General features: G+C 39.2%; 1 protein-coding gene across 1 annotated transcript in view; it reads left to right on the forward strand.

Annotated features, from left to right (window-relative positions):
* Positions 1 to 6,267: 6,267 nt before the first annotated feature.
* Positions 6,268 to 27,163, forward strand: part of BRWD3 (bromodomain and WD repeat-containing protein) — a gene marked incomplete at its 3' end in the record, with an annotated part of 35,517 nt that continues 14,621 nt past the window's right edge. The window contains exons 1-15 of the mRNA XM_088241958.1: positions 6,268 to 6,439; positions 6,521 to 6,579; positions 6,653 to 6,682; positions 6,848 to 6,907; positions 8,184 to 8,331; positions 12,059 to 12,216; positions 14,540 to 14,732; positions 16,941 to 17,079; positions 17,717 to 17,876; positions 20,637 to 20,791; positions 21,164 to 21,269; positions 21,866 to 22,015; positions 22,886 to 23,044; positions 23,340 to 23,556; positions 26,328 to 26,434. Of these exons, the coding sequence (XP_088098084.1) occupies positions 6,397 to 6,439; positions 6,521 to 6,579; positions 6,653 to 6,682; positions 6,848 to 6,907; positions 8,184 to 8,331; positions 12,059 to 12,216; positions 14,540 to 14,732; positions 16,941 to 17,079; positions 17,717 to 17,876; positions 20,637 to 20,791; positions 21,164 to 21,269; positions 21,866 to 22,015; positions 22,886 to 23,044; positions 23,340 to 23,556; positions 26,328 to 26,434 (1,884 nt within the window). The remainder of the gene's footprint in view (positions 6,440 to 6,520; positions 6,580 to 6,652; positions 6,683 to 6,847; positions 6,908 to 8,183; positions 8,332 to 12,058; positions 12,217 to 14,539; positions 14,733 to 16,940; positions 17,080 to 17,716; positions 17,877 to 20,636; positions 20,792 to 21,163; positions 21,270 to 21,865; positions 22,016 to 22,885; positions 23,045 to 23,339; positions 23,557 to 26,327; positions 26,435 to 27,163) is intronic.

Genomic DNA, 27,163 nt, shown 5'->3' on the forward strand with positions numbered 1-27,163 from the left:
TGGAAGTCTAGGCATTTACAGGTCTTATGACCTGTTATGACATGTGGATGTTCAAACATGGGCAGAATGGCGAATGTTACACAGTGTGTAAAGTGGCCACTTAAACCAGCCAATGACAGGTCATAAGCCCTGTAAATGCCTAGACTTCCATATCCCCTTCTCAAAAATTTTCCCTCTCTGTTGAAATAAATTTAAATTTTATTTTATTTATAAGTTTGTCAAAATAATTTTACGATATTTTCATATCTTAGTTTTTAATTTTAAATTTTTTTTATCGAATATTTTAAGCACTATATTATTGTAATTTCTTAATTTTTATAACAATTTAGTCATATTATTGTTTTTATAATATATTATTTAAGTGTATAATATAGAACATATATAATATTATGTAGCTTTAGAACAAGTATTTTATATTTAAAAGAACCAAAAAGAGAATTATGCTAGCAATAAAAATATTTTTAAAATACTCATTCAACGCTCTAATTTTTTCGCCTCCTCTTTCACAGTAGTAGCTGCTCGATTGTGGAATAATCTGCGAACTAATGTAAGATACGCCCCTTTTTTGTTTACATTCAAACCACGTATAAAATGTCATTTCTTGAATATTTAAGATTTTCCTTTCTTTTCCCCTTTCCTCCCCCCTTTACCATCCCTGTCTTCATAGTATAGTGTAGATATTTAGTCAATTTTTATTTCAACAATATTTTGAGTTTGTCCAAATTTTTGTAGACAAGGACTGGATTCAACTCCCTGGGGAGCTGTTTATATTAACATATTACAACAGAGATGAAGAACATTTAAAATATGGTAATATAGAAGTCTAGACATCTACAGGGCTTATGACCTGTCAAAGACTGGTTTAAGTGGCCACATTACACACTGAGTAACATTGACCATTCTGCCCATATTCGAACATCTACATTCCTTCAATTCTTTCATCTGTTGATGTTTGTGAAGTTTAAGAGCTGAAACCTTTATTTATGCGGGTGAGATTCCTCTAATTGAATTATTTCACCTACATACTAGACTAGGCAACGCCTGAAAATCTTATTTTTTCAATTTCTATACTTCTTCATGGACCAGGTGGATTTATCAACAATATTTTGAGTTTGTCCAAATTTTTGTAGACAAGGACTAGATTCAACTCCTGGGGAGCTGTTTATATTAACATATTACAACAACGAAGAAGAACATTTAAATTTGGTAATGTAGAAGTCTAGGCATCTACAGGGCTTATGACCTGTGAATGGCTGGTTTAAGTGGCTCTAGTGGATTTTTCTTTAAATTCCTTGTAATTTCTTCACATTTATATCTTTACTGGATTTTTGGTAATACTAAAATAGTATCAACTGACATTCAATACATTTTTGAAAATCGCATTCATAAATAAAGTGCACCCCTGTTGTTGAGAAGAGTCGAGTTTGACATTTGCAAAAAGAATTCTATATTTAAAACGGAATTATCTTATGTTTTGAAATTCAACCATTAACGAGTACCTAGGTACCTACTTGAATTCAATATTTGAATATTAATAATTGTTAGTTTTGGAATAGAAGATGAATCTTTTCACAACAATAAAGGTTTCAGCTTTTTTACTTCACAAGAGTCAACAGATGGAAGAATGTACGTTTAAACATGGGAAGAATTTGCCAGAGTGTTTTTTGTGCCATTTTTGTAACATTGTATGTATAAACTAATAAATAAATAAATATATCAATGAATAAAAGGAGCTGCAACCTTTATCACGTGGGTGAGATTCATCCGGCTATTTTTATACTTCTTTTACTGGTTAGTTTGCAAACATTTAGACATACTCAAAACATCGTAGAATAAACTAACATTGGTCAAGGCATTTACAGGGCTAGTGACCTGTCTTTGGATGGTTTAAGTGGCCACTTTACACACTGTGCAACATTCACTTTTGTGAAGTGAAAGAGCTGAAACCTTTATCACGGGGGTGAGATTCATCCGGCTGAACCAAGTCACCTACTAGGCAACGCCTGAAAACAATTTTCCAATTTTATATTTCTTCTTTTACCAGGTAATTCTTCTTTTACCAGGTAGTAATTCAACAATGTTTGAGTATGTCCAAATGCTTGCAGACTGTCTGGATTTCCTCCCTAGGGAGTTATTCATATTTAAATTTATTGCAACAGGTGGTGAAAACATTATTGAAAAGGGAATATGTAATAATATTGGAGTTTACAGGGCTTATGACCTGTCATTGGCTGGTTTAAGTGGCCACTTTACACACTGTGTAACATTCACCATTCTGCCCATGTTTTGACATCCACATTTCCTCAACTCTTCCATCTGTTGACTTTTGTGAAGTAAAAGAGCCGAAACCTTTATCACGCGGGTGAGATTCATCCGGCTGAACCAAATCAATGTGAATATTACTGTGAATGTTACACAGTGTGTAAAGTGGCCACTTAAACCAGCCAATGACAGGTCATAAGCCCTGTAAACGCCTAGACTTCCATATCCCCTTCTCAAAAATTTTCCCTCTCTGTTGAAATAAATTTAAATATAGAAATAAATTAAATAAATGTATTTTACAGGCCAAGAAAACATACCATAATGAGAAATTTCACGGCTGCGGGAATAACACCAAGGCGACATGGATCGAAATATTGGAAAAATACTTTTTGAAAACGGCATCTATAGAAGATACAGCAGAAAAATTCGTAACTTTTTTTCAGGAAGGAGTAAATAAATTACTTCACAAATGCAATATCAAAACAAATGTTTCAACATTTAAAGCAAGACTTCACTCGATGTATTTACCTCGGGCCAAAACCTCGCAAATTACTACAATTATTGGGACAGTGAAAAATTCGAGAACTACGGGTGTAGAAAATTTAAGAATGTATGATATTAAAAAATATGTTTCAATTTTAAGCCCTGTGATTACGCAACTTATCAACCTTATTTTGAGTACTGGTTTAATTCCAGAAGTGTTCAAGCGCGTATAGTGAGACCTATTTACAAAGGGGGAGATCATTCTAACTAACTAACTAACTAACCATCACGCCATTTCCCCAGAGGGGTAGGCAGAGAGGATAGAACGCCACACCACTCTGTCCTGACACACTTCCTTTGCTTCCTTCACATTCATACATCTTCTCATGCACGCACGTCGATTATTCCGACTTTTCACATGACCACTTTCAAGAATTTGTTGTACTTGATCATGCCATGTCTTTCTCGGCCTTCCTCGACTTCTACAACCAGACACATTCGCATCATAAATCTTTTTAGCCGTTCTTTCATCATTCATTCGCTCCACATGACCGAACCATCGCAAAAGACCTTTCTTAATTTTGTCGATAATGCTTAACTCAGCCTTGCATTCTGCTCTAATTTCGACATTAGGGCACCTATCATACATTGTTTTTCCGCACATTCGCCTGAGGGATCGCATTTCAACAGCATTCAGTCTACTTTCGTCCCTTTTTTTCCAACTCCATGCTTCGCTTCCATACATTAGGGTTGGTACCAGAACTCCATTATGAACTGCTAATTTAGCCTCTTGCGATAGACACTTATTTGCTACGACAGCCTTTAAGGCACCATTAACTCTGTTACCGGCACTAACCCTCCTTTCAATATCCTTGTCCATATTTCCATCTCTAGTAAACATACTACCCAGATATACAAATTCTTCGACCTGTTTCAAACTATCTCCATTTACTACAATACTAACAATACTACATACTAAATAATACTACAATACTAAATAATTATATTTTTATTTATATCCCTACAGAGATGAGGTAGAATTTTTTCAAATTCAGGATTATGGATATTCGAGCACTTACAGGGCTTATGACCTGTCATTGGCTGGGTTAAGTGGCCACTTTAAGTACTACAACATTCCCCATTCCGCTCATTAGCGAATATCCACACCAGGTAACATTTTTGATTTTTGTATTTATGTTACGAATTTGAGAAACTCCCTTGGGAGAAAATCCAGATTTGTACAAGTACACGTACCAAAAATAATGTTGTGTAAATAATTATAGACTGATATCTTTATTGCCTGCGATCGAAAAAATATTAGAAAAATATGTGTGTATTAATTTGGATCAATATTTGGAGAAGTGCGATCCCTCAGGCGAATGTGTGGTAAAACGATGTATGATAGGTGCACAAATGTCGAGATCCGCGAAGTGTGTAAGGCTGAGACATGCATTATCGACAGAATCAAGAAAGGGATGCTGCGTTGGTTCGAACATGTAGAGCGAATGGACAGCGAAAGAACGGCTAAAAGGATCCACGATGCAAATGTTGATGGATGCAGAAAACGAGAAAGACATGGCACGATCGAGTCCATCAAATACTCGAAGATGGACATGTCAAAAGTAGGCATAATCGGCGTGCGTGCATGAGAAGATGTATGACTGTAGAGGAAGCGAGGTCTGTATGCCAAGATGGAGTGTTATGGCGTTCTATCCTCTCTGCCTACCCCTACGGGAAACGGCGTGATGGTTTGTTGTTGTTTTTGTTTAGAACGAAGAAAATTTGTAAAAATAAAATATTAAAAAGAACAATGGTTGCTTACTTCTGCAGGGAAGAAGTGAGGGGGACGGGGCCGCGCAGTTAACGGTGTCAGACTCCCCCCTCCCCCCTGTTCATTTCTCCATGCAGAAGTTAGCAACCATTTGTCTTTTGAAATTTTTTATTTTTTTAAATTTTATTCATTCCAAAAACTTATTTTAATGTGCCAATATGTCTTCTTGCTCATACTGATCATCGTGGTTTCGGATGTGACAGGGCTTGAAGAACACCCTGTAGATGATAATTAAATTGAATGTCTATAGTAAATTAAAATTTTAATCAACTCTAAATGATGATTGAATTGAGATTTATACTTTTCTATAAATTATTTATATATATATATATTTTTTTAACTATAAATTAATTAAAATTTTAATTTAATATAGATGATAATTAACATGTTTTGCTTTTCAAACAGAAAACTTAATTTTTCTTAGATAAAAAAAAAATTACGCCAAGATGCTCTTATATATAGTTGGATAATTTATATAGCGCCATTTTTGTGAAAATCACCTCAAGGGCGCTGTACAATTAATAAATATCCCAGTACGTCTTGCAGCTACAGAGCGCATGGACGGTTGGGATTCTAGTTCCTCGTTTTCAATTAAGATCAATAAAAAAATATAACAGATAGGAGCTAGATTACAGGACGTCTTGCAGCTACAGAGCGCATAGACAGTTAGAAATTTAGCTCCCGTTTACACATTTTAAAAATTGACAAATAAATTTAATGTATTAATGATAAAAAAAATAAAATAATATGAATAATAAAAAGGAGTAAGATTACAACACGTCTTGCAGCTACTAAGCGCATAGACGATTGGAATTCTAGACCCCATTTATAAAATTTAGGTATTTTTAAGTTGGTATATGAAAGCTAGATAACCAATCATCGTGCAGCTACAAAGCGCATGGACGAGTGGAATTCTAGCAAAGTTAGAATGATATCAATAAATTTATAAAAAATAGAGCATAGTAGTAAGTTTGTCAAGTGTTCATGCCAAGAACTAAGCATTTATTTTAATAGGGCAGAATCTAGCCACATTATTTGTGCACCTAGGCGTTCGTTTTCAAAACTGACTTGAGTGAGAATTTAATTCGACTTAAAAATTTACTTATTGACCTCTCGTATTTTAATAGGATTCAAAATTTAAATAAATCGTAATGGAAGGAAAAATTGCTTGGTGGAGTATAATTTTTGACTCTTTTAATGCGCATTGAAGAATACTATATCCGTCGGTACAAACCGATGTACTTACATCAAAACATGGCCATTAGCCATGTAAATGCCTAGAATTCCATACTCCCTTCTTAAAAATGATTGTTTTTAATTTCTTGAACTGACTGGATTTCACCCTAGGGGGTTTTTGCTAAATCTCCCTCTCCAAGCCCTTTGCATTATTTTTATAGTAAACGCCGATTTTCGCCAGTGAACTGTAGGTATTTATTTACGAGGAAAACAAACCGACACGAACGATAACTTAAGCATGTTCATTATTCATTATTGTTTATTGTGATTGCTCAAATGCTTAGCACGTGGATAGTTATTTGTGATTGTGGTTAACAATTAAATATATGATTTTATTTGTTAGTTATGAAAAATGTTGAATTTGGCGCCTTGTGCCTGCCATCTATGGAATTTCGCTCGAAGCGCACATTGCGCAAATGTCACGCAGGTCTCTTCGTTACCGACCGCCCGCCATCTTGCTCAATGGATGCCGTACATTACGGACGTATCAACTATCAACAAAATGCCAGTCCTGCACAGTGTTTTCGCAAAATTATGATCCTGGAAAGGGTCCTGCCGTCGCACGAACCGCGTGATTAAACAGCATGGATCCGCCCGCGCCGAAAGAGGAGTCCGCCATCGCCCCAGGTACCGTAAAATCACAGCGTGACATAATTTAGAATTGTCAAAATTTCGAGGCGAACTCAAACGCGATTGACACTTTTTCAGAACTGTACTTTCTGGTGGCGAAGTTCTTGTCTTCCGGGCCGCTGACGGAGACCGCCAAGGTAAAACGAGACTGTTGTATTACGTGGACTTCGGTTCCCGAAGATTTACGCTGACGTTCGCTTTATTTTGCAGGTTCTACGGCGAGAACTCGAGCAGTGTAAGGTGAGTTTCGGATGACAGCTTAGAAATATATACACATAGATTGTTGTTTTTCCGCATGCCGTGCACGTGGTTGGCTGTCAAAACATTGTCCCGTGGTCGGCGGGCCCCCGTGCGCGGTTTTCCTGGCGTTCGAACCGAAATTAACTCGATTTTTCGCCATTTTAGATCCTGCCGCGGCGTCTCGACTGGGAAGGAAATGAACATGATCAAACCTTCGAGGAACTGGTAAATATCCCGATTTGTATTCAAAAAACATCCTTTTCTTTAATTTGTTGACGCAATCTACGCCCTCAGATACAAAAAACTGCCGAAAAACCGTCTAAAGTAAAAAAGCGTAATTTGGTTACGCGTGAGTCAAAATTCAACATGTATCGAAAAAAGCGTCAATTTCGCGTGTGATTTTCATAATAATCACAAAAATACATAATTAAAATTTGCAATATGTTCATTTTGATCTAATTATCGGACATAAATCTCTCTCCGTCCCCCTCGATCTCGTGTGGAAAACGTATCCGCGTCTCCGTCTTTTATTATTGAACCCTTGTGCGAGTAACGAATGTGCGCTCTGTGATTGGCGGGATTCCGCGTCGCTGCGCTCTGATTCGTCGGGATTCGACGCCGCCGGCGGAAAGTGTCGAGCGAAATCTGGAACACTTCGTGGAAAAGTTGTAGCATTTGTACCGGAGTATTTTCGTCTCCGTACGAGTAGAAGATACCTTTTTAAAATACTTACGCGGTTTATCCGACTGCGGGAATTTTGAATTGTTCGAAACTTTGACAGAATGATTATATATTTTTATTTATTTATTTTATTTTAAATCTTGAAGTATTCTACTGTGTGCTCAAATAATAGCATTTTATTAGAACAAATTACAACAAAGACGGTGAGCATTTTAGAGAAGGGAATGTAGAAGTCTAGGCATATACAGGGCTTATGACCTGTCGTACTAAACTAAACTTTAATTTTTCCATCCCTGTTGTAGTTTGTTAATCCTAATGACTCCCTGGGGGGGTGAAATCCAGTCTTTTGTCTACAAACATTTGGACAAACTCAAAATATTGTAATGACATTTTACATAAACGAGGAACTAAAATTCCAACCGTCCATGCGCTATGTAGCTGCAAGACGTGTTGGGACATTTATTTACAGCGCCCTTGAGGTGATTTTCTCAAAAAATGACGCTTTAGAAATTATTCAAATTGGATGTAAAAAAATGTTTTCTTGCCCCAAAATTAGTTTCTCGAAATTGTGTTAAAAAAAAAAACTTCGTCATAAGTTCTCGTGAATCATCCAATCAATTAATTACAGCCTTTTTATGTGTTGTTAAAATAGCGTTGTTTTTTGTATGTAGTAAACCGATTCCACAGTCTTTTAAATGGATTTCGGATATGTGGAGAAAGTGTCACTGTCTTAACATCGAATGTATTAACAATTTTTTTTTTCTGAAGCATTGTCTGTGATAATATTGCGCTCTGACCGTCGGTGTGTGTCTGGCCGCAGGAGGAGCAGTTCCCCAGCGTGGCCCCCGAGCACCTGCTGCGCGTGTGCCGCGCGCTGCTGCGCGTGCAGCCCGCGCACGCGCGCCGCTCGCTGCTCTGCACCGGGCTGTACCGCGCGCAGCCCCGTCGGCGCTCCGCCCTCCACCTGCGTGAGTCTCCGCGCTCTCCAGCGATTCACCCGTCTATGTGAAATATATATATATATATTAACGGACATTGTCCATTTTTAACAATTTATAGGGTTTAAATCATAGAATTAAGAATAGTCCAGAAGGAGCGTAGAATCATATTTGAATACATCGTACTGTATCCAAAAATCATCCCACTATGCCCCACTTTTGCCGCGCACATTCGTGAAGTCGAAAATATAATCATAACACAAATGTAAGGTAAAAAGAGCAATCTGTTAATTTCTCTAAAATGTTATTGTGCATGCGGAAATATTGATTGACACAACAGAGTAGATATGAGTAAAGGGTCATTTAATAAAAGTAATTTAATTAATGAATATTGAAATTAAAATATAAAATAAATTTTATTTTACATGAAACGGATATTTTTATATCATGTTAATTAATATTTGATGTTTTAAAGATAATGTCGGTCAAATGTCCACCACGGCGTTGTTTAATCCGAGGTCCAATTTTCATTAGTTCTCTCATCAAATGAGCAAAGTAGGGTAAAAAAAAATTCTACCCTGGCAAAATTAACGAAATGTCCACGCTGCTTCTTTGACAATCTGATAGATGGAAAAATAATATATTTTTTAAGTAATGCATTTGTTACATACACAATCATTTGCTAATTACACATGAAATGTGATTGCATCCTGTTTCAAAATTAACGAAATGTCCACGTTGTTTCTTCGACAATCTGATAGATGGAAAAATAATACATTTTTTAAGTAATGCATTTGTTACATACACAATCATTTGCTAATTACACATGAAATGTGATTGCATCCTGTTTCCTTAAGATCCTAGCAGTATTTCTACGCTTTAAAAGGACACAACACGGCATAGTTGAATTCAAATCAGAACTTGCATACTGAGCGTCTACAAAGAAACTAATGTTTAAAAACGTAAAACTACTCATTTTTATGAGTAGTTTAGTCGCCTTTTGTTTGATGTGCGTATGCGGCTTCTGGACTATTCTTAATTCTATGCTTAAAACATTAAAAAATAATAAAAAAAGCATTGACAAACATAAGGGACATCGAGACAAGATCTGGACTATTTATTTAGTGCTCGTTTAAATCCTTGTAAACTTAAACCAAACAAGTCCAGATGATCTTGTCTTGAGTTGACAATACGACAAGAGAATTAAGGCCATAGCTTGTTCTATGCTGATCGATGAACAGTACTTCATTGTTTCTCAATCTACGAGTCGAAATATGGAATTTCACTTGTCCCAGTAACGATGGCACGTCGATTATTCCATTTAGTATGCCGAACATATTGGTTCTACGTTTTTGCAGACTAGAAATCTCCATATCAGCATATGAATAGTTACCCCGCTCTAGTGCGAGCATCCACGCTACTTTCCGAAGCGAGCGATGTTGGACTGATTCAATGCGATTCACATGGAATGGAGACCAGACTATTCCAGGAGGCATAGTCTAGAAGAGGGCGAACAGTCGAGCAATAAAGAAGCTTTACACAAAATTTTGGTATTTGACCGTTAGGCCATTCGACACAGTGTGTCTGGAAATTAATGTCGGTGATTTTGCTCGACGCGTCTGTATGTCGGAGCGCGCGCAGACCGGTTGGGAATGGTTATTGATAATAATTGTTCGTGCTAGATTTAAAACCCGTTGACTACATTAAATATCTTGGAATAAACGCGATCTCCTAGACGAATGTGTGGAAAATCAATGTATGACAGGGTTACGAATGATGAAATCAGACGAGAGTGTAAATCTGAGTCAAGTATAATTGATAAGATTAAGAAAGGGTCTCTGAGATGGTTCGGTCACGTAGGACGAATGGACGATGAAGAATTGTAAAACAAGTAAATATTTATTGTGTATGCAGACAATTGGTAGAATTCCATATTTAATTTGGTAATGTATCCAAAATAAAACAAGCATATTGGATTATAATTCTACTTTATTTTTTATAAAATATACGAAGGCTGTATTGTGACACGTTTCGTCTTGTTAGGACATTTATCTCAGGGCGAGGGTCTTCTGCAAAGGCTGTCCGATCATTTGGAAAGTTTCCGACGCAAAACTCGATGGCCGTGTTTTGCTCCACCGAACGCCGAATTTCGACTTTAGTACAAGGCGCGAAACGCCTGTCCTCGCTCTCCGGATGGCCGGAGAAGACTGAGCGATTCAGCGTTCGTTAGCCGACTTCTCCCACTGCCATTCCCAACCGGTCTGCACGCGCTCATTGAGATTGCTTGTACCGGACACGCCGTGTTTACACATTATTCTATAACCTACTTCCACTATCCATTAAAGCAATTAGTAACGAGAAAATGTTTTAAAAGGCTATAAAAAAATGGATAGTGGAGCTGGGTAGAAGTAAAATGGATTGTCTCATTCGCCCATACAAATATTGAATCAACTGCTCCACAAGTGTATAGCTTGTGTTAGGTTTTTATTATTTTCATTGTGTGTTTTGTAATATAAATAATATTGATGTACATAAATGCCTTAATTTTAAAACTGTCTGAATATTTGTTAATTATGATTTGTTTTTTAGGTTAGTCTTCTTTGTTTATTCTCAAATGTACAAACAAACAAACAAATCATCACGCCGTTTCTCCGTAGGGGTAGGCAGAGAGGATAGAATGCCATAACATCCTATCTTGGCATACAGACCTCGCTTCCTCTACATTCATACATCTTCTCATGCATGCACGCACGCCAATTATTCCTACTTTTGACGTGTCCATCTTCGAGTATTTGATGGACTCGATCGTGCCATGTCTTTCTCGGTCTTCCTCGTTCGTTGCATCCGTCAACATTTGCATCGTAGATCCTTTTAGCTGTCATGTCCGAACCGACGCAGCAGCCCTTTCTTGATTCTGTCAGTAATGCGTGTCTCAGCCTTACACACTTCGCGGATCTCGACATTTGCGCACCTATCGTACATCGTTTTACCACACATTCGCCGGAGGGATCGCATTTCGACAGCATTAAACCTACTTTCATCATCATTTTTCCAATTCCACACTTCGCTCCCGTACATTAGAGTTGGAATTGGAACTCCGTTGTGAACTGCTAGTTTAGCCTCCTGCGATAAACATTTGTTTGCCAAAGTAGATTTCAGTGCACCGTTCACCCTGTTCCCGGCACTCACCCTCCTTTCAATATCTTTCTCGGCCTTTCCGTCCCTAGTAAACATACTTCCCAGGTACACAAATTCTTCTACCTGATTCAGAATATCTCCGTTCACGCTGATCTCACATTTAGTTATATTTTCATCCCTTTCAAAAACCATCACTTTGGATTTATCAACATTCATAAGCAAATGGCTTTTCTTGCATACATCGTAGACTTTTGTTACCAAGAATTGAAGGTCTTCTTTGCTGCTAGCAAGAAGCACAGCATCATCCGCATACAGAAGACAGTTAACAATTGTACCACTCATTTTTGTAATGTAATTTCAAAAAAACTAAATTGTTAAGTGTCCTCGGCACGGGTAACCCCAGTGAGGTCACATTATTTTTATCATCAATTATAGTTTGTAAGCGAAAAATATGAACAAATAAATAAAATCCCCGATCGATAAATTTAAGTCGATTGGAATCGGCAAAAAGATCAGTGAGCCGTTACTAAATCGATTTCGAATCGGCGTGTGAATGTGACGATGAAAAGGCGCGCGTCGTTTTTCCCGAGGCGTAATGGGGCGCGTGGTTCCGTTTCAGTGGAGCGGCTGGCGGCGAGGCAGGGCGGGCGGAGGGGGGGCGCGCGGCTGCTGCCCGCCGCGATTTACGGGGGCCTGCAGCTCCAGCGCCGCACGCTCGGCCACCTGAGCGCCGTGTACTGCGTGCTGTTCGACCGCTCCGGCCGCTACATCTTCACCGTAAGTCTGGACCATTTCGATGCCACGCGGCCCGAGCTCGTGACGTTTAGTACGAGGCGTGTTCGGAAAATGATGGGAATTTTTGCATTTTTATTTTCAAAATTATGTTGGTATACATGCTTCTGAAGTATGCGTAAATTTTCTTCACAAAAATCAGCAAATGGAAGAATTGAAGAAATATGGATGTTCAAACATGGGTAGAATAGTGAATGTTACACAGTGTGTAAAGTGGCCACTTAAACCAGCCAATGGCGGGTCATGAGCCCTGTAAATGCCTAGACTTCCATATTCCCTTATTTAAGGTATTCTCCATCCCTGTTGTAATTAACAAATGTTGATCTTAATGACTCCCGAGGTCTAGTCCTCTATATTCCTTCAATTCTTTCATCTGTTGATGTTTGTGAAGTTAAAGAGCTGAAACCTTTATTTATGCGGGTGAGATTCATCCAATTGAATTATTTCCCCTACATACTAGACTAGGCAACGCCCGAAAATGTTATTTTTTCAATTTCTATACTTCTTCATGGACCAGGTAATTTATCAACAATATTTTGAGTTTGTCCGAATTTTTGTAGACAAGGACTGGGCTATGGATGAATCAAGATGTTCAAATATAGGCGGAACGGTGAATGTTACACAGTGTGTAAAGTGGCCACTTAAACCGGCCATTGACAGGTCATAAGCCCTAGTCTTCTATATTACCTTTTCTTAAATGTTCTTCATCTCTGTTGTAATATGTTAATAATGCAATGTTTGAATATGTCCAGTCTGCAAGCATTTGGACATACTCAAACATCGCATAATTAACATATTACAACAGAGATGAAGAACATTTAAGAAAAGGTAATATAGAAGTCTAGGCATCTACAGGGCTTATGACATGTCAATGGCTGGTTTAAGTGGCCACTTTACACACTGTGTAACACTCATCATTCTGCGATTATTTGACCATCTATATTCCTTCAATTCTTTCATCTGTTGATGTTTGTGAAGTTAAAGAGCTGAAACCTTTATTTGTTGAGTTGAGGGAGAAACGGGGAGTTGAATCCAGTCCTTGTCTACAAAAATTTGGACAAACTCAAAATATTTTTGCTTTATTATTTACCTTGCTTATAATATACAAGGTTTATATATAAAAAGGTGGATTTTTCTGCAATTATTTTTTTAAAAATTTATCTAAACTGTTAGGATCAAGAGGGATATACTTATGTGGACCAATCGGGAACTCCTCAGCATTTGCTCATGTGGAGGGGATACCACTTAAAACTCTTCAAGAGAAGAGAAGCCGGCCTGTTGGTAGCAGTCAACGGGCCTGCCGTTCCACTAGAGGAGCGTTCGGCATTTTGTTCCCTACTTTGGTTTATTTTACCAATTGCCTGCACTATATTGACCATGTATGATGCTACCTCTCGTGTGAGTTCTTTATTACCCATCACCGATGGGATGTCGCGTAGATCCTCACCCAGGCTTCTGCATCGCGCCTCCAGCCTTTGCCTTTGAAAGCTGAAAAAGGGGCAATGCATCAACAGGTGAGTGATATCTTGAGGAGTTTCATCGTCGCACGGGCAGCTGTCTATCTCGGAGCCATGAGTTAAACAAGGGTTTAGGAGTGGTGTAAATTTGTTTATTTATTTATTTGTTTAAATTTAATGTTGTGCACACAGTGCTATGTTAATATAAATCTAGACAATATTACAAACAAAAACTAAACCTAACACAGCACCAATTACGTACACAACACAATATATGAAATAACTATCTAACAATACAACAAGATGTAAGAAGAATTTGTGTAACTTTAAACTTTGAAGTAGGGCACACATAAGCAAATTCCCTTATGTGCTCCAATAATAACAATAATAATATTAGTGATACTAAACATTAAAGTCTATAAGACTCAGTTTCCGTTTGTAGCAGAGAGCTGAGTCGTTAAAGATGTCTAAATTGTACATCTTCTCAATTTTAGAAAAATTACAAACTGCTCTTCCTAAGAGCGAATTTTGAGCTGCTCTGGTGTTACATTTGTTGTAGCTCAGTATACAGTATGTCGAGTGCGACGAATAGGAGTATTAAAGTTTATTTCAGACAGCAAATCGGCACAATCAATCCGATTATTTAGCAAATTATAAATAAATAAATGATAAACCTTTCCAAGATGGCTGTGAAGACGTTGAAAATGTCGAACGGCCCGGCGCCCCAGCGCATCAATAACCAAAGAAAACGTGGAAAAAGTGAATGAATCGGTTGTGAACGATCGCCGAATCGCAATCGGAGAGGTCGCTGATGATGTCGGCATATCAACTGGCTCGCGTCTCCTTTGCAGGGCGCCGACGACCTGCTCGTGAAGGTGTGGAGCGCGGCGGACGGGCGGCTGCTGGGCTCGCTGCGCGGCGCCTCGGCGGAGATCACCGACATGGCGGTGGACGCGGACGGGCGGCTGCTGGCGGCCGGCTCGCTGGACCGCCTCGTGCGCGTGTGGGACGCGCAGACGGCGGCGCCCGTCGCCGTGCTGCAGGGTAAGACGAGGGACGACACCGAAATAACTCGTCGTCATTTCATTGCATGACCTCTTGCATGGTAGCCAAATGCGCTGACTTGATATACACCCGATTGAAATACGGTCAGACGTAATTATTAACTGGAGATTTTCTGTTTATTTATAAACATATTACAACAGAGATGAATAACATTCTAGAGAAGGTAACATAGAAGTCTAGACATCCACAGGGCTTATGACCTGTCATTGGCTGGTTCAAGTGGCCACTTTACCCACTCTGTAACATTCGTCATTCTGCCTATATTTGAACTACTTTTCTTCAACAGAGATGAATAACATTTTAGAAAAGGTAACATAGAAGTCTAGGCATCCACAGGGCTTATGACCTGTCATTGGCTGGTTCAAGTGGCCACTTTACCCACTCTGTGACATTCGTCATTCTGCCTATATTTGAACTACTTTTCTTCAACAGAGATGAATAACATTTTAGAGAAGGTAACATAGAAGTCTAGACATTCACAGGGCTTATGACCTGTCATTTGCTGGTTCAAGTGGCCACTTTACCCACTCTGTAACATTCGTCATTCTGCCTATATTTGAACTACTTTTCTTCGACAGAGATGAATAACATTTTAGAGAAGGTAACAAAGAAGTCTAGGCATCCACAGGGCTTATGACCTGTCATTGGCTGGTTCAAGTGGCCACTTTACCCACTCTGTAACATTCGTCATTCTGCCTATATTTGAACTACTATTCTTCGACAGAGATGAATAACATTTTAGAGAAGATAACATAGAAGTCTAGGCATCCACAGGGCTTATGACCTGTCATTTGCTGGTTCAAGTGGCCACTTTACCCACTCTGTAACATTCGTCATTCTGCCTATATTTGAACTACTTTTCTTCAACAGAGATGAATAACATTTTAGAGAAGGTAACAAAGAAGTCTAGGCATCCACAGGGCTTATGACCTGTCATTGGCTGGTTCAAGTGGCCACTTTACCCACTCTGTAACATTCGTCATTCTGCCTATATTTGAACTACTATTCTTCGACAGAGATGAATAACATTTTAGAGAAGATAACATAGAAGTCTAGACATTCACAGGGCTTATGACCTGTCATTTGCTGGTTCAAGTGGCCACTTTACCCACTCTGTAACATTCGTCATTCTGCCTATATTTGAACTACTTTTCTTCGACAGAGATGAATAACATTTTAGAGAAGGTAACATAGAAGTCTAGGCATCCACAGGGCTTATGACCTGTCATTGGCTGGTTCAAGTGGCCACTTTACCCACTCTGTAACATTCGTCATTCTGCCTATATTTGAACTACTATTCTTCGACAGAGATGAATAACATTTTAGAGAAGATAACATAGAAGTCTAGACATTCACAGGGCTTATGACCTGTCATTTGCTGGTTCAAGTGGCCACTTTACCCACTCTGTAACATTCGTCATTCTGCCTATATTTGAACTACTTTTCTTCGACAGAGATGAATAACATTTTAGAGAAGGTAACATAGAAGTCTAGGCATCCACAGGGCTTATGACCTGTCATTGGCTGGTTCAAGTGGCCACTTTACCCACTCTGTAACATTCGTCATTATGCCTATATTTGAACTACTATTCTTCGACAGAGATGAATAACATTTTAGAGAAGATAACATAGAAGTCTAGACATTCACAGGGCTTATGACCTGTCATTTGCTGGTTCAAGTGGCCACTTTACCCACTCTGTAACATTCGTCATTCTGCCTATATTTGAACTACTATTCTTCAACAGAGATGAATAACATTTTAGAGAAGGTAACATAGATGTCTAGGCATCCACAGGGCTTATGACCTGTCATTGGCTGGTTCAAGTGGCCACTTTACCCACTCTGTAACATTCGTCGTTCTGCCTATATTTGAACTACTATTCTTCAACAGAGATGAATAACATTTTAGAGAAGGTAACATAGATGTCTAGGCATCCACGGGCTTATGACCTGTCATTGGCTGGTTCAAGTGGCCACTTTACCCACTCTGTAACACGCGTCATTCTGCCCATATTTGAACTACTATTCTTCCATCCGTTGGCGTTTGTGAAATAAAAGAGCTGATACCTTTATTGTTGCGGGTGAGATTCATATTAACAGAGATCTCGACGGGGTTAAATCCAGTCCTTGTCTACAAAAATTTTGATAAACTCAAATTTTTTTTTTACACTAATGTTTGGTTCCAGGTCACAATGGCATGATCACCTCCGTCCACTTCTGCCCAGCGCGCTCTGGCGACTTGAGCTGCCTGGTGTCCACCTCCACCGACGGCTCCGTGGCCTTCTGGACGTACAGCCACTCGGGAGGCGGCAAGCCTTGCTTCATGTGAGTGAAGAACCGCCTTTATTTAATAATTAACGTGTCATTAGCAAATGAATGTGTGTATAACAAATGCATTACTTAAAAATTAAATTATTTTTCCATCCGTCAGATTGTCGAAGAAACAAAATGGAAATTTCGTTAGTTTTTCCAGGGTAGTAAATTTTTTTACCCTACTTTGTTCATCTAATGAGAGAACTAATGAAAATTGGACCTCGGATTAAACAACGCCGTGGTGGACATTTTACCGACATTATCTTTCAAACATAAAATATTATGTAACATGATATAAAAATATACGTATATACAGTCTATGCGCTCTGTAGCTGCAAGACGTCATGTAATCTAGTTCCTATCTGTTATAATTTTTTATTGATCTTAATTGAAAACGAGGAACTAGAATCCCAACCGTCCATGCGCTCTGTAGCTGCAAGACGTACTGGGATATTTATTAATTGTACAGCGCCCTTGAGGTGATTTTCACAAAAATGTCCAACTATAAATAAATAAATAGACAAAACTAATTAAGTGACTAATCTCTACCGAATACAATGCGAGCGAACACGCCGGTAAAAGCCAATGTTCAGCGTCCTTCCCGAGACGCGAGTATACCCGCAATAATCCTGTCTCCGTGCGCCGGCAGATCCAAGCCCGTGCAGTACGTGGAGCGCATGCGGCCCGGCGCCTGCCAGATGATATGCGGCGCCTGGTCGCCGGGGGGCGCCTTCCTGGCCGCGGGCTCCGCCGACCACCACGTGCGCATCTACATGATGGCCGAGAACGGGCCCAAGCGCATCCTCGAGGTGAGCCCAACTTTATCGCACGGGAGCCTCTTGCGATGAGCAAGTTTGGTGATTTTAAATATTTTTTTATTTGCCAATAGACCCCATCGAACTGCTCGGGGCCACTGCCGAGCGGGAATTTTAAAACTGTTGGGTAGTTTTTTCGGCCGCTCTGATTGAAATCTTTTACAATCTTGTATATGTATACACATCTCGTCTTGGCATTTCGCGTCGAACACAATAGCCAACACTGGCAAAGAGCTGGTGGACGGGCGACACGAATGGCCATATTAAACCTTTAGAAACTGTTCAAAAATTTATCTAAAAAATAATGCTTCACAAAAATCGCACTTTTCACTTGTCACCATGGTTGTTCAACGTGTACATCGATAACTGTATGAAAGAACTGAAAGATTTAAGGATGGGAGCAAAAATGAATGGTATAACTGTTAACTGTCTTCTGTATGCTGATGATGCCGCGCTTCTTGCTAGCAGCAAAGAAGACCTTCAATTCTTGGTAACAAAAGTCTACGAGGTATGCAAGAAAAGCGATTTGCTTATGAATGTTGATAAATCCAAAGTGATGGTTTTTGAAAGGGATGAAAATATAACTAAATGTGAGATCAGCGTGAACGTAGATATTCTGAATCAGGTAGAAGAATCTGTGTATCTGGGAAGTATGTTTACTAGGGACGGAAAGGAGGGTGAGTGCCGGGAACAGGGTGAACGGTGCACTGAAATCTACTTTGGCAAACAAATGTTTATCGCAGGAGGCTAAACTAGCAGTTCACAACGGAGTTCCAGTTCCAACTCTAATGTATGGGAGCGAAGTATGGAATCGGAAAAATAATGATGAAAGTAGGTTGAATGCTGTCGAAATGCGATCCCTCAGGTGAATGTGTGGTAAAACGATGCACGATAGGTGCGCAAATGTCGAGATCCGCAAAGCGTGTAAGGCTGAGACACGCATTATTGACAGAATCAAGAAAGGGGTGCTGCGTCCGTTTGGACATGTAGAGCGAATGGACAGCGAAAGAACGACTGAAAGGATCTGCGATGCTAATGTTGACGGATGCAGAAAACGAGGAAGACCGAGAAAGACACGGCACGATCGAGTCCATCAAATACTTGAAGATGGACATGTCAAAAGTAGGAACAATCGGCGTGCGTGCATAAGAAGATGTATGAATGTAGAGGAAGCAAGGTCTGTATGCCAAGATAGAGTGTGATGGCGTTCTATCCTCTCTGCCTACCCCTACGGGGAAACGGCGTGATGGTTTGTTGAAATATATATTTAAGAACCAAATTTTATTTACAATCAATTCAAATAGATCAATTCTAAGAAGCGGATAGATTCCTTGGTACCTACACTCTACACTATGCACACAGATGCGTTTCTACTATCGTCTCCCAGGGAACAGCCAAATGTGAACTAAGTGTTTTTACAGTTATTTACTAGGAAAAAGACAATAGATCCTGTTTACTGCACACCAAAATAAAACAGGGACGAGTTTGAGTTTGAGTATCGTCTGTTGTCTTGTTAACCTTAATAATAAGTCAAGGAATGCTATCTTTGTTTAGTTTTTTATATTTAACTTTTTGTGCTGTTACATGTTCACTTAATTGCCATGCTTACTACTTTTTATTTGCTCAATGTATTATTATTGCGTTTTTTTTAAAATTATTTTTTAAATCATTCTTACATTGTTGAAATTCCATTTGTCGATGCGTTTTGAAGCTGCAAGACTTTTTGTGATGTTAGCTATCAAATTATGTAAATGTTATCAACTATCAAATATCTTAATTTAGTAAATGGGGTCTAGAATTTCAACCGTCCGTGCGCTCAGTAGCTGCGAGACTTGTTGTTATTTAAATTCTAATTTTATAAATTTGCTTTTTATTTCGTTTTTAATATCACTCAATAAATAAACTCTAAACTTCATTGTCAAATAAAAATTTTAAAAATAATAATGTAATTAGGAGCCAGATTTCTTATTGTCCATGCGCTCTGTAGCTGCAAGACGTGTTGGGATATTTATTAATTGTACAGCTCATATATATATATCAAGTCAAAGAAGGAATCGTGTGTTAGAAATACCACATTGTAAAACGAGGATCTCAACTCTGCATTCTTGCGTTTTCCTCCCCCGTGGGCCCCCACGGGAGGAGCGACTTGACGGGTTGCGAGCCTCATCGAAGTGTGTCAAAGGCATCCTCCCGTTCCACTTGCCTACTTAATATTAATTACGCTACCCCCTAATAAGAATCAAACATATTATCAAATTGTGTGTTCAGGTGTGTGTAAGTGTGAGCGTCATTAAATAGTAAGTGGGATCGTATCGCAGCCAGAAATAACAAGTCTTAATTAATTTTTAAATAAATTAAGGGGCGCGTTAAATATATCAATACATGAAAAAAAAGCATTATAGTTTGAGCAAGAACATATAGATAGAGGAAAGAGTGTTGCGCGTAGTTAGCGCTACAGACTGGCAGATGGAATAAATACTTATTTCATGTCACGCGAAAGGGGACATTGAGATTAATTTTGTAGAGCAGGTTAAAAGAGTCTACTTTATTATTTAATAGTTTACGTAAATAGCATAATTCAGATACACTGCGTCTATTTTCAAGGGTAAAATATCCATTTTGTTTGGCAGATTGGCTGTAAGTACTAAGCGTTTTATTTTGTTTTTATAATGTAGGTATTTAAAAAAATTTCGTTGAACATTTTCAATCCTTTCTTTGTTTTTTATGCGTGTTTGGATTGTGCGTCGTGTCTAGACCGCGGCGCACTGCGAGGCCGTCGACTCGCTGCAGTGGGCGCACATGGGGCTGCGCTTCGTGTCCGGCTCCAAGGACGGCACCGCGATCCTGTGGCAGCTGCACGCCATGCAGTGGCGGCACATCAAGCTCAACATGGCCGACACGCTACCCGGGTGAGTCGACCGACGGTCGGAGAGTCCGACTGTCAAATTGTGTTTGAAGGAAAGGAGCACGAGAATGGACCTACGGATGAGAATGTTCTAAATTCTATCTTATTTGTTTTATTTAGTTCTTAACGGGCATCGTCCATTTATACAATTTATAGTGTTTAAATATTACAATAAAAGAATTGTTAAAAACATTTTTAAAAAAGAAAAGAAGCTTTGAGAAGGTTTTACTGTACTTCGTTGTGGCCTGATGTATTTTTCTGATTACGTCTGAAATAAAAAAATGTTTAAATTATATATTATTTTGGTCTACTGTAAATTAATTTAATTTTTAATGGTGATACATTCACGTATATTGACGACGGTTTTCTGTTGCAGAGATAAACTAGATGCCGAGGACGGCAAGAAGATGAAGGTGACCATGGTCGGGTGGGACTGTACTGACAGCTACGTCATCACGGCTGTCAACGACTTCACTCTCAAGGTATGTGGTCACCCCGCTGTTCGATATGTCTACTATATTTAGTCTAGACAAGGACTGGGTCTAGCCCCGGACAGTTGTCGAGATGAACATATTACTACAGAGATGAACACTTAAGATGGATAGGTATTTACAGTGCTTATGACCGGCGCATATAATAAAAAATATGCTCATGTTTTAAAACAATAAAAATGTAAGTTCTCACATTTCAAAACAATAAAAATGTAAGTTCTCACGTTTTAAAACAATAAAAATGTAAGTTCTCACGTTTTAAAACAATAAAAATGTAAGTTCTCACGTTTTAAAACAATAAAAATGTAATTTCTCACATTTTAAAACAATAAAAATGTAAGTTCTCACACAAAAAAAATGGAAGCATTAACGTTTTCAAACAATACAAATAAAAATGCACACATTTGAAAACAATAATGATGAATTATGGCGCTTATGACCTGACATGTCTCTAATGTCGGTCATAAGCGCCATAAATGCCTGTACTTTCAAATTCCCTTCTTCGAAATGTTCTGTCTTGGTTGTGGTTATGATATGCCAATAATATCCTAAACGATGGCGACGATTTATGTTGCGTTCTGTTGCAGGTCTGGTGCAGCCAGACGGGCAAGCTGGTGCGCGTGCTGCGCGGCCACTCGGACGAGATCTACGTGCTCGAGGCGCACCCGTGCCACCCCGCCGTCCTGCTCTCCGCCGGCCACGACGGCCAGATCTTCATCTGGGACATCCTGAAAGGGGTGAGTGGCGAAGGCGAACCGTCCACAGCGGGGTGGTTTCAGACGGGAACGAATTGCCGAGCCTGGCTGTACAGCCAGTTGAAAACTGTTGGACGGAAGAAGAACTCGGACAAAAAGCAGCACACGAGATATAGGCGCATCAGCAAAGGCCGCCTGCCCATAACCAATCTATATATTATTACTCCAGAAATGATTGCTTGCGTCTGTCCTAAACGGGTTTATTTTGACCGATGGGGAAAAAGGGTCCCTGAGATGGTTTGGTCACATAGAACGAATGGACGATGAAAGAATGGTAAAACAAGTATATATGGCGAAAATGAACGGCAACGCGAGACGAGGGCGACCGAGGAAGACGTGGCATGATCAGATAAACCACAATCTTAAGTCTGGTCATGTCAAAAGCAGACAGAACCGAAGGGCATGCATGACAAGATGTATGAATGTGGAGGAAGCTAGGAATGTATGCCAGGATAGACGTGTGTGGCGGTCCATTCTCTCTGCCTACGCCTACGGAAAATGGCGTGATGGTAGTAGTAGTGAAAAATTATTTTTTTTAGTTTATGTACTGCCAAAGCAAAGAGTTTAGTGAGCGAGTTGATTTGCGAAAACTATGGTTCGAATATGAGATAAAATTTTGGCTTAACGTTTCACAGGTCGGCCGCTAGATGGCAATAGTGGTAAAATTAATAAAAAATAAATACCATGAGACAGGCGAAAAAATTGCTTTCTGAGAAAACAGAAAAAAGTGAGTATTTTGTTTGTGGTGTAATTTAAAAAAAAAATAATGGCAGAGAAAGTAGTTTTAATCACATTTAATAGCGTGTGTAGTCTGCTAGTAATAATTATTTTCTATCCGCTGATGTTTTCCAGGTGGCGCTGGGCTCCTTCCAGAACCTCATCGAGGGCCAGGGCCACGGGGCCGTGTACGACGCCAAGTGGGCCCCCGACGGCTCCAAGGTCGCGGCCACAGACTCCCACGGCCACCTGCTCATGCTGGGGCTCGGGCGCGGACACCCGCTGCTGCAGACGGTACTTAAAAAGTTTAAGCAAAATTTAGTCAAAACGTTGGAAAAATTTAGCAAAAACATAGTAAAATATGTAGTCAAAACATAGTAAAAAATGTAGTTAAAACATAGTATTAAACGTAGTAAAAACATAGTAAAAAAGTAAAAGATGTAATAATAAATCTATATGTATAAAGTAAACAAAACATATTGAAAAATTTAAAAAATCGAGAAAAGTCATGTTCCAAAGGGCACGTTTTGCCTTTATTGCTAATTGTCCGTGAAATAACGAAGGAGCTCAATGTCGGCGTCGTGTTTAGCTGCCGATGGAGCTGTTCTTCCACACGGACTACCGGCCGCTGGTGCGCGACGCGCTGGGCGGCGTGTGCGACGAGCAGACGGGCGCGCCGCCGCACCTCATGGCGCCGCCCTTCCTCGTGGACGTGGAGGGCGCGCCGCACCCGCCGCGCCTGCAGCGCCTCGTGCCGGGCCGCGAGCACGCCGCGCTGGACCAGCTCGTGCCCGACACCTCGCAAGGTAAATCCCCCTCCATTCCGTCGACGCAGCGGCGGGCGGAGATTTATTTTATCGGTAATCTACAACAAAATGTTCATTCATTTGGACCTGCATATTAGTATTTAGCAGGGGCGAACCGTCCATAGAAGCTTGCCATTATATTTGACTCGCCATAATAATGTTTTACTGTAACTTTAACAAATAAATGATTACTATTTATTTTTAATCAATTCCACCGTTTGTATTTTTATCCTAATATAAATATTGAGCCAAGAAACTAGCCGATTATCCAGCTTATTTTTTCATACAAATAAGTATACTATATTTTGAATGTCTTAACCCCAGTGCGGGTTTTTTCTCCTAGATTAAACTTGCAGATTACACAAATTATTCGAAGATTCTTGATTTGGAAAACAGTACTTCAAACATTGTTTCTTAAGGACTATTTTTCTTTGAGATGGTACTTTCGACATAAGACCATAATTACTTTCATGCGTCATATTGCGGGACATATGGCGCTCGATGCGGCCGTTTTTAGCACTATTAATTTCTAGAACAATTCGGCCAGTTGACATTTCAATTGACTGAATTCATAGTGCTGTTTTTTAATGAGTTGTGTAGTAAAGAAATGGATAATATATCACGAAGTTACATCGTTTGAGTTGATTACATGGATGAGGGTTGTTGTATCACACAGAACCACAGAAAAATATCAATTTATAATATATATTACTTGCATTATATTATGGAGTTCTGGTACCAACCCTAATGTATGGAAGCGAAGCATGGAGTTGGAAAAAAAGGGACGAAAGTAGACTGAATGCTGTTGAAATGCGATCCCTCAGGCGAATGTGCGGAAAAACAATGTGTGATAGGTGCCCTAATGTCGAAATTAGAGCAGAATGCAAGGCTGAGTTAAGCACTATCGACAAAATTGAGAAAGGTCTTTTGCGATGGTTCGGTCATGTGGAGCGAATGAATGATGAAAGAACGGCTAAAAAGATTTATGATGCGAATGTGTCCGGTTGTAGAAGTCGAGGAAGGCCGAGAAAGACATGGCATGATCGAGTACGACAAATTCTTGAAAGTGGTCATGTGAAAAGTCGGAATAATCGACGTGCGTGCATGAGAAGATGTATGAATGTGAAGGAAGCAAAGGAAGTGTGCCAGGACAGAGTGGTGTGGCTTTCTATCCTCTCTGCCTACCCCTCCGGGGAAATGGCGTGATGGTTAGATAGTTAGTTAGTTAGCATTACATTATGTACCTTTTATGTAGGTACAAATATATGATATTTTTTTGTAGCTTACCTGTAAATAAAATCACCATTCGCCACTGGTATTTAGTACATATAGAACGGCTCTTCTCCTGTATTTCATTGGTAATAGTTTTAGATGACTATTTGTTTTTATTGTTCAAAATGGTTTAAACTTTATTAGTTTTTGTTTGCATGAAAAAACTGATAAAATGGATTTGATCAATACATGGTCAGTAGGGTGAGCCGATATTTTTTTTTCCGAATTTTGAAATGAAAGGGGTCTAAAAAGTTGCATTTTGGATTACTCGGGATGCAAAAAATATTTGATACTACTTTAGGCCCTCGACCAGAGCTTGAAGTTTTCGAAAAAGTCAATTTTTTGCCCTTTTGTCATTTCGTATTTAAGTAAGAAAATCAGTCTTATCAAATTGTATAATCTGCATTAAATCTTACTATATAATCATCCAAGGGCGTGAGTTGCACTTTGTTTTGTAATAAATGGGTAGCATTGTTTTAATGTGCCATTGTTTTCGTCAATTTTAGTCGGGCGCTCAACGGAGTCAGTTGCGCGGAGTGTAAATTTTTTTCATTTCGGTAGTTTTAAAACGTGTTCGAATTTGTAATGTGATTAAGTTATATCTTACACAATATTATTTTTGGTATGTGTATATATATTTACATATTTATACACACACAATTCTGGGTTTTATCCCAAGGGGGAGTAGGTATATTATTATTTATATCACTACAGAGATGGGTAGAATTTTTGTTTCAAGATTATGGATATTCGAGCGTTTACAGGGCTTATGACCTGTCATAGGTTGGGTTCAAGTGGCCACTTTTGTGTAGAATTCTACAACATTCCCCATTCCGCTTATTAGCGAATATCCATATCGGTGACATTTTTGGTTTTTGTATATATGTCATGAAACAAGGAAAGCTTTCGCTAGCTTTCGATGGCGCTCCAAACGCGCTAGCGAAAGCTTTCCCTGTTTCATGACATATATACTAAAACCAAAAATGTCACCGATATGGATATTCGCTAATAAGCGGAATGGGGAATGTTGTAGAATTCTACATAAAAGTGGCCACTTGAACCCAACCTATGACAGGTCATAAGCCCTGTAAACGCTCGAATATCCATAATCTTGAAACAAAAATTCTACCCATCTCTGTAGTGATATAAATAATAAGTTATATCTTTACGAACAAAAAATAATTTTATCAACATAGATAATTAAAAAATGTTCAGACAGTTATAAACTCCAAACTTCTGTTGAGTGCCAAAAGTAGTATGGAATATTTTTTTTAATAATTTTTACGTTCAATGCGATCCAAAAGACAACTTTTTAGACCCCTTTCACTTTGATATATAAAAAAAAAACTTCATACATCATCGGCCCACTCTAATGGTCAGTGCTCAGTACTTCCCCACCACTAGTCACATTAGTTTGACAGCTGTCATTTCATCAAGCTATATTTTAAGGACTATAGTTGCCGTTGCTGTCCAGAAATGAATGAGAAGTATAATTCCAGGAGACATCCTGCAGGAAGGCGAGGAGCCGCGCTCGCACATCGACTACATGATCGAAGCCCTCGCTCGGCAGTACAACTACAGGAGATACGACATTCCGGCGCTCGACGTGAGTATCTTCGTCCCAATACCCTCATTTATTTCGTCGACTGAGTGGAATCGTTCATTTATCAAATGTACTTTTCCGTTCCATCACGGCATTTAAGTGGCCACTTTACACACTGTGTAACATGCACCGTTCTGCCCATGTTTGAACATCCGCATTTCGTCAACTCTTCCATCTGTTGACTTTTGCGAAGTAAAGGAGCTGAAACCTTTATCACGCGGGTGAGATTCATCCGGCTGAACCGAATCACCTACTAGGCGACGCCTGCAAACGATATTCCAATTAATATACTTCTTCTTTTACCAGGTAGGAATTCAACAATGTTTGAGTATGTCCAAATGCTTGCAGACTGGCTGGATTTTCTCCCTAGCCAGCCAGCCAGCAAACCAGCCAATGACAGGTCATAACCCCTGTAAATGCCTAGACTTCTACATTTATTACCTTATCAAAATTGTTCTTCATCTCTGTTGTAATATGTTAATATAAACAGCTCCCCGAGGAGTTGATGAGGAGGTTCTTGTCTACAAAAATTTGAACAAACTCGAAATATTGTTGAAAACGGTGAATGTTACACGGTGTGTTAAGCTGCCACTTAAACCAGCCAATGACAGGTCATAAGCCCTGTAAATGCCTTGACTTCCATATTCCCCTCTCAAAATTGTTTTGCCTCTCTGTTGAAATAAATTTAGGGAGCTGTTCTTAAATAAAATATATTTAAATATGAACAACTCC

This window comes from Micrasema longulum, unplaced genomic scaffold (assembly GCF_059751315.1).
Source record: "Micrasema longulum isolate JH-2025_06_02 unplaced genomic scaffold, ASM5975131v1 h1tg003206l, whole genome shotgun sequence".
Taxonomy (NCBI): Eukaryota; Metazoa; Arthropoda; class Insecta; order Trichoptera; family Brachycentridae; genus Micrasema; species Micrasema longulum.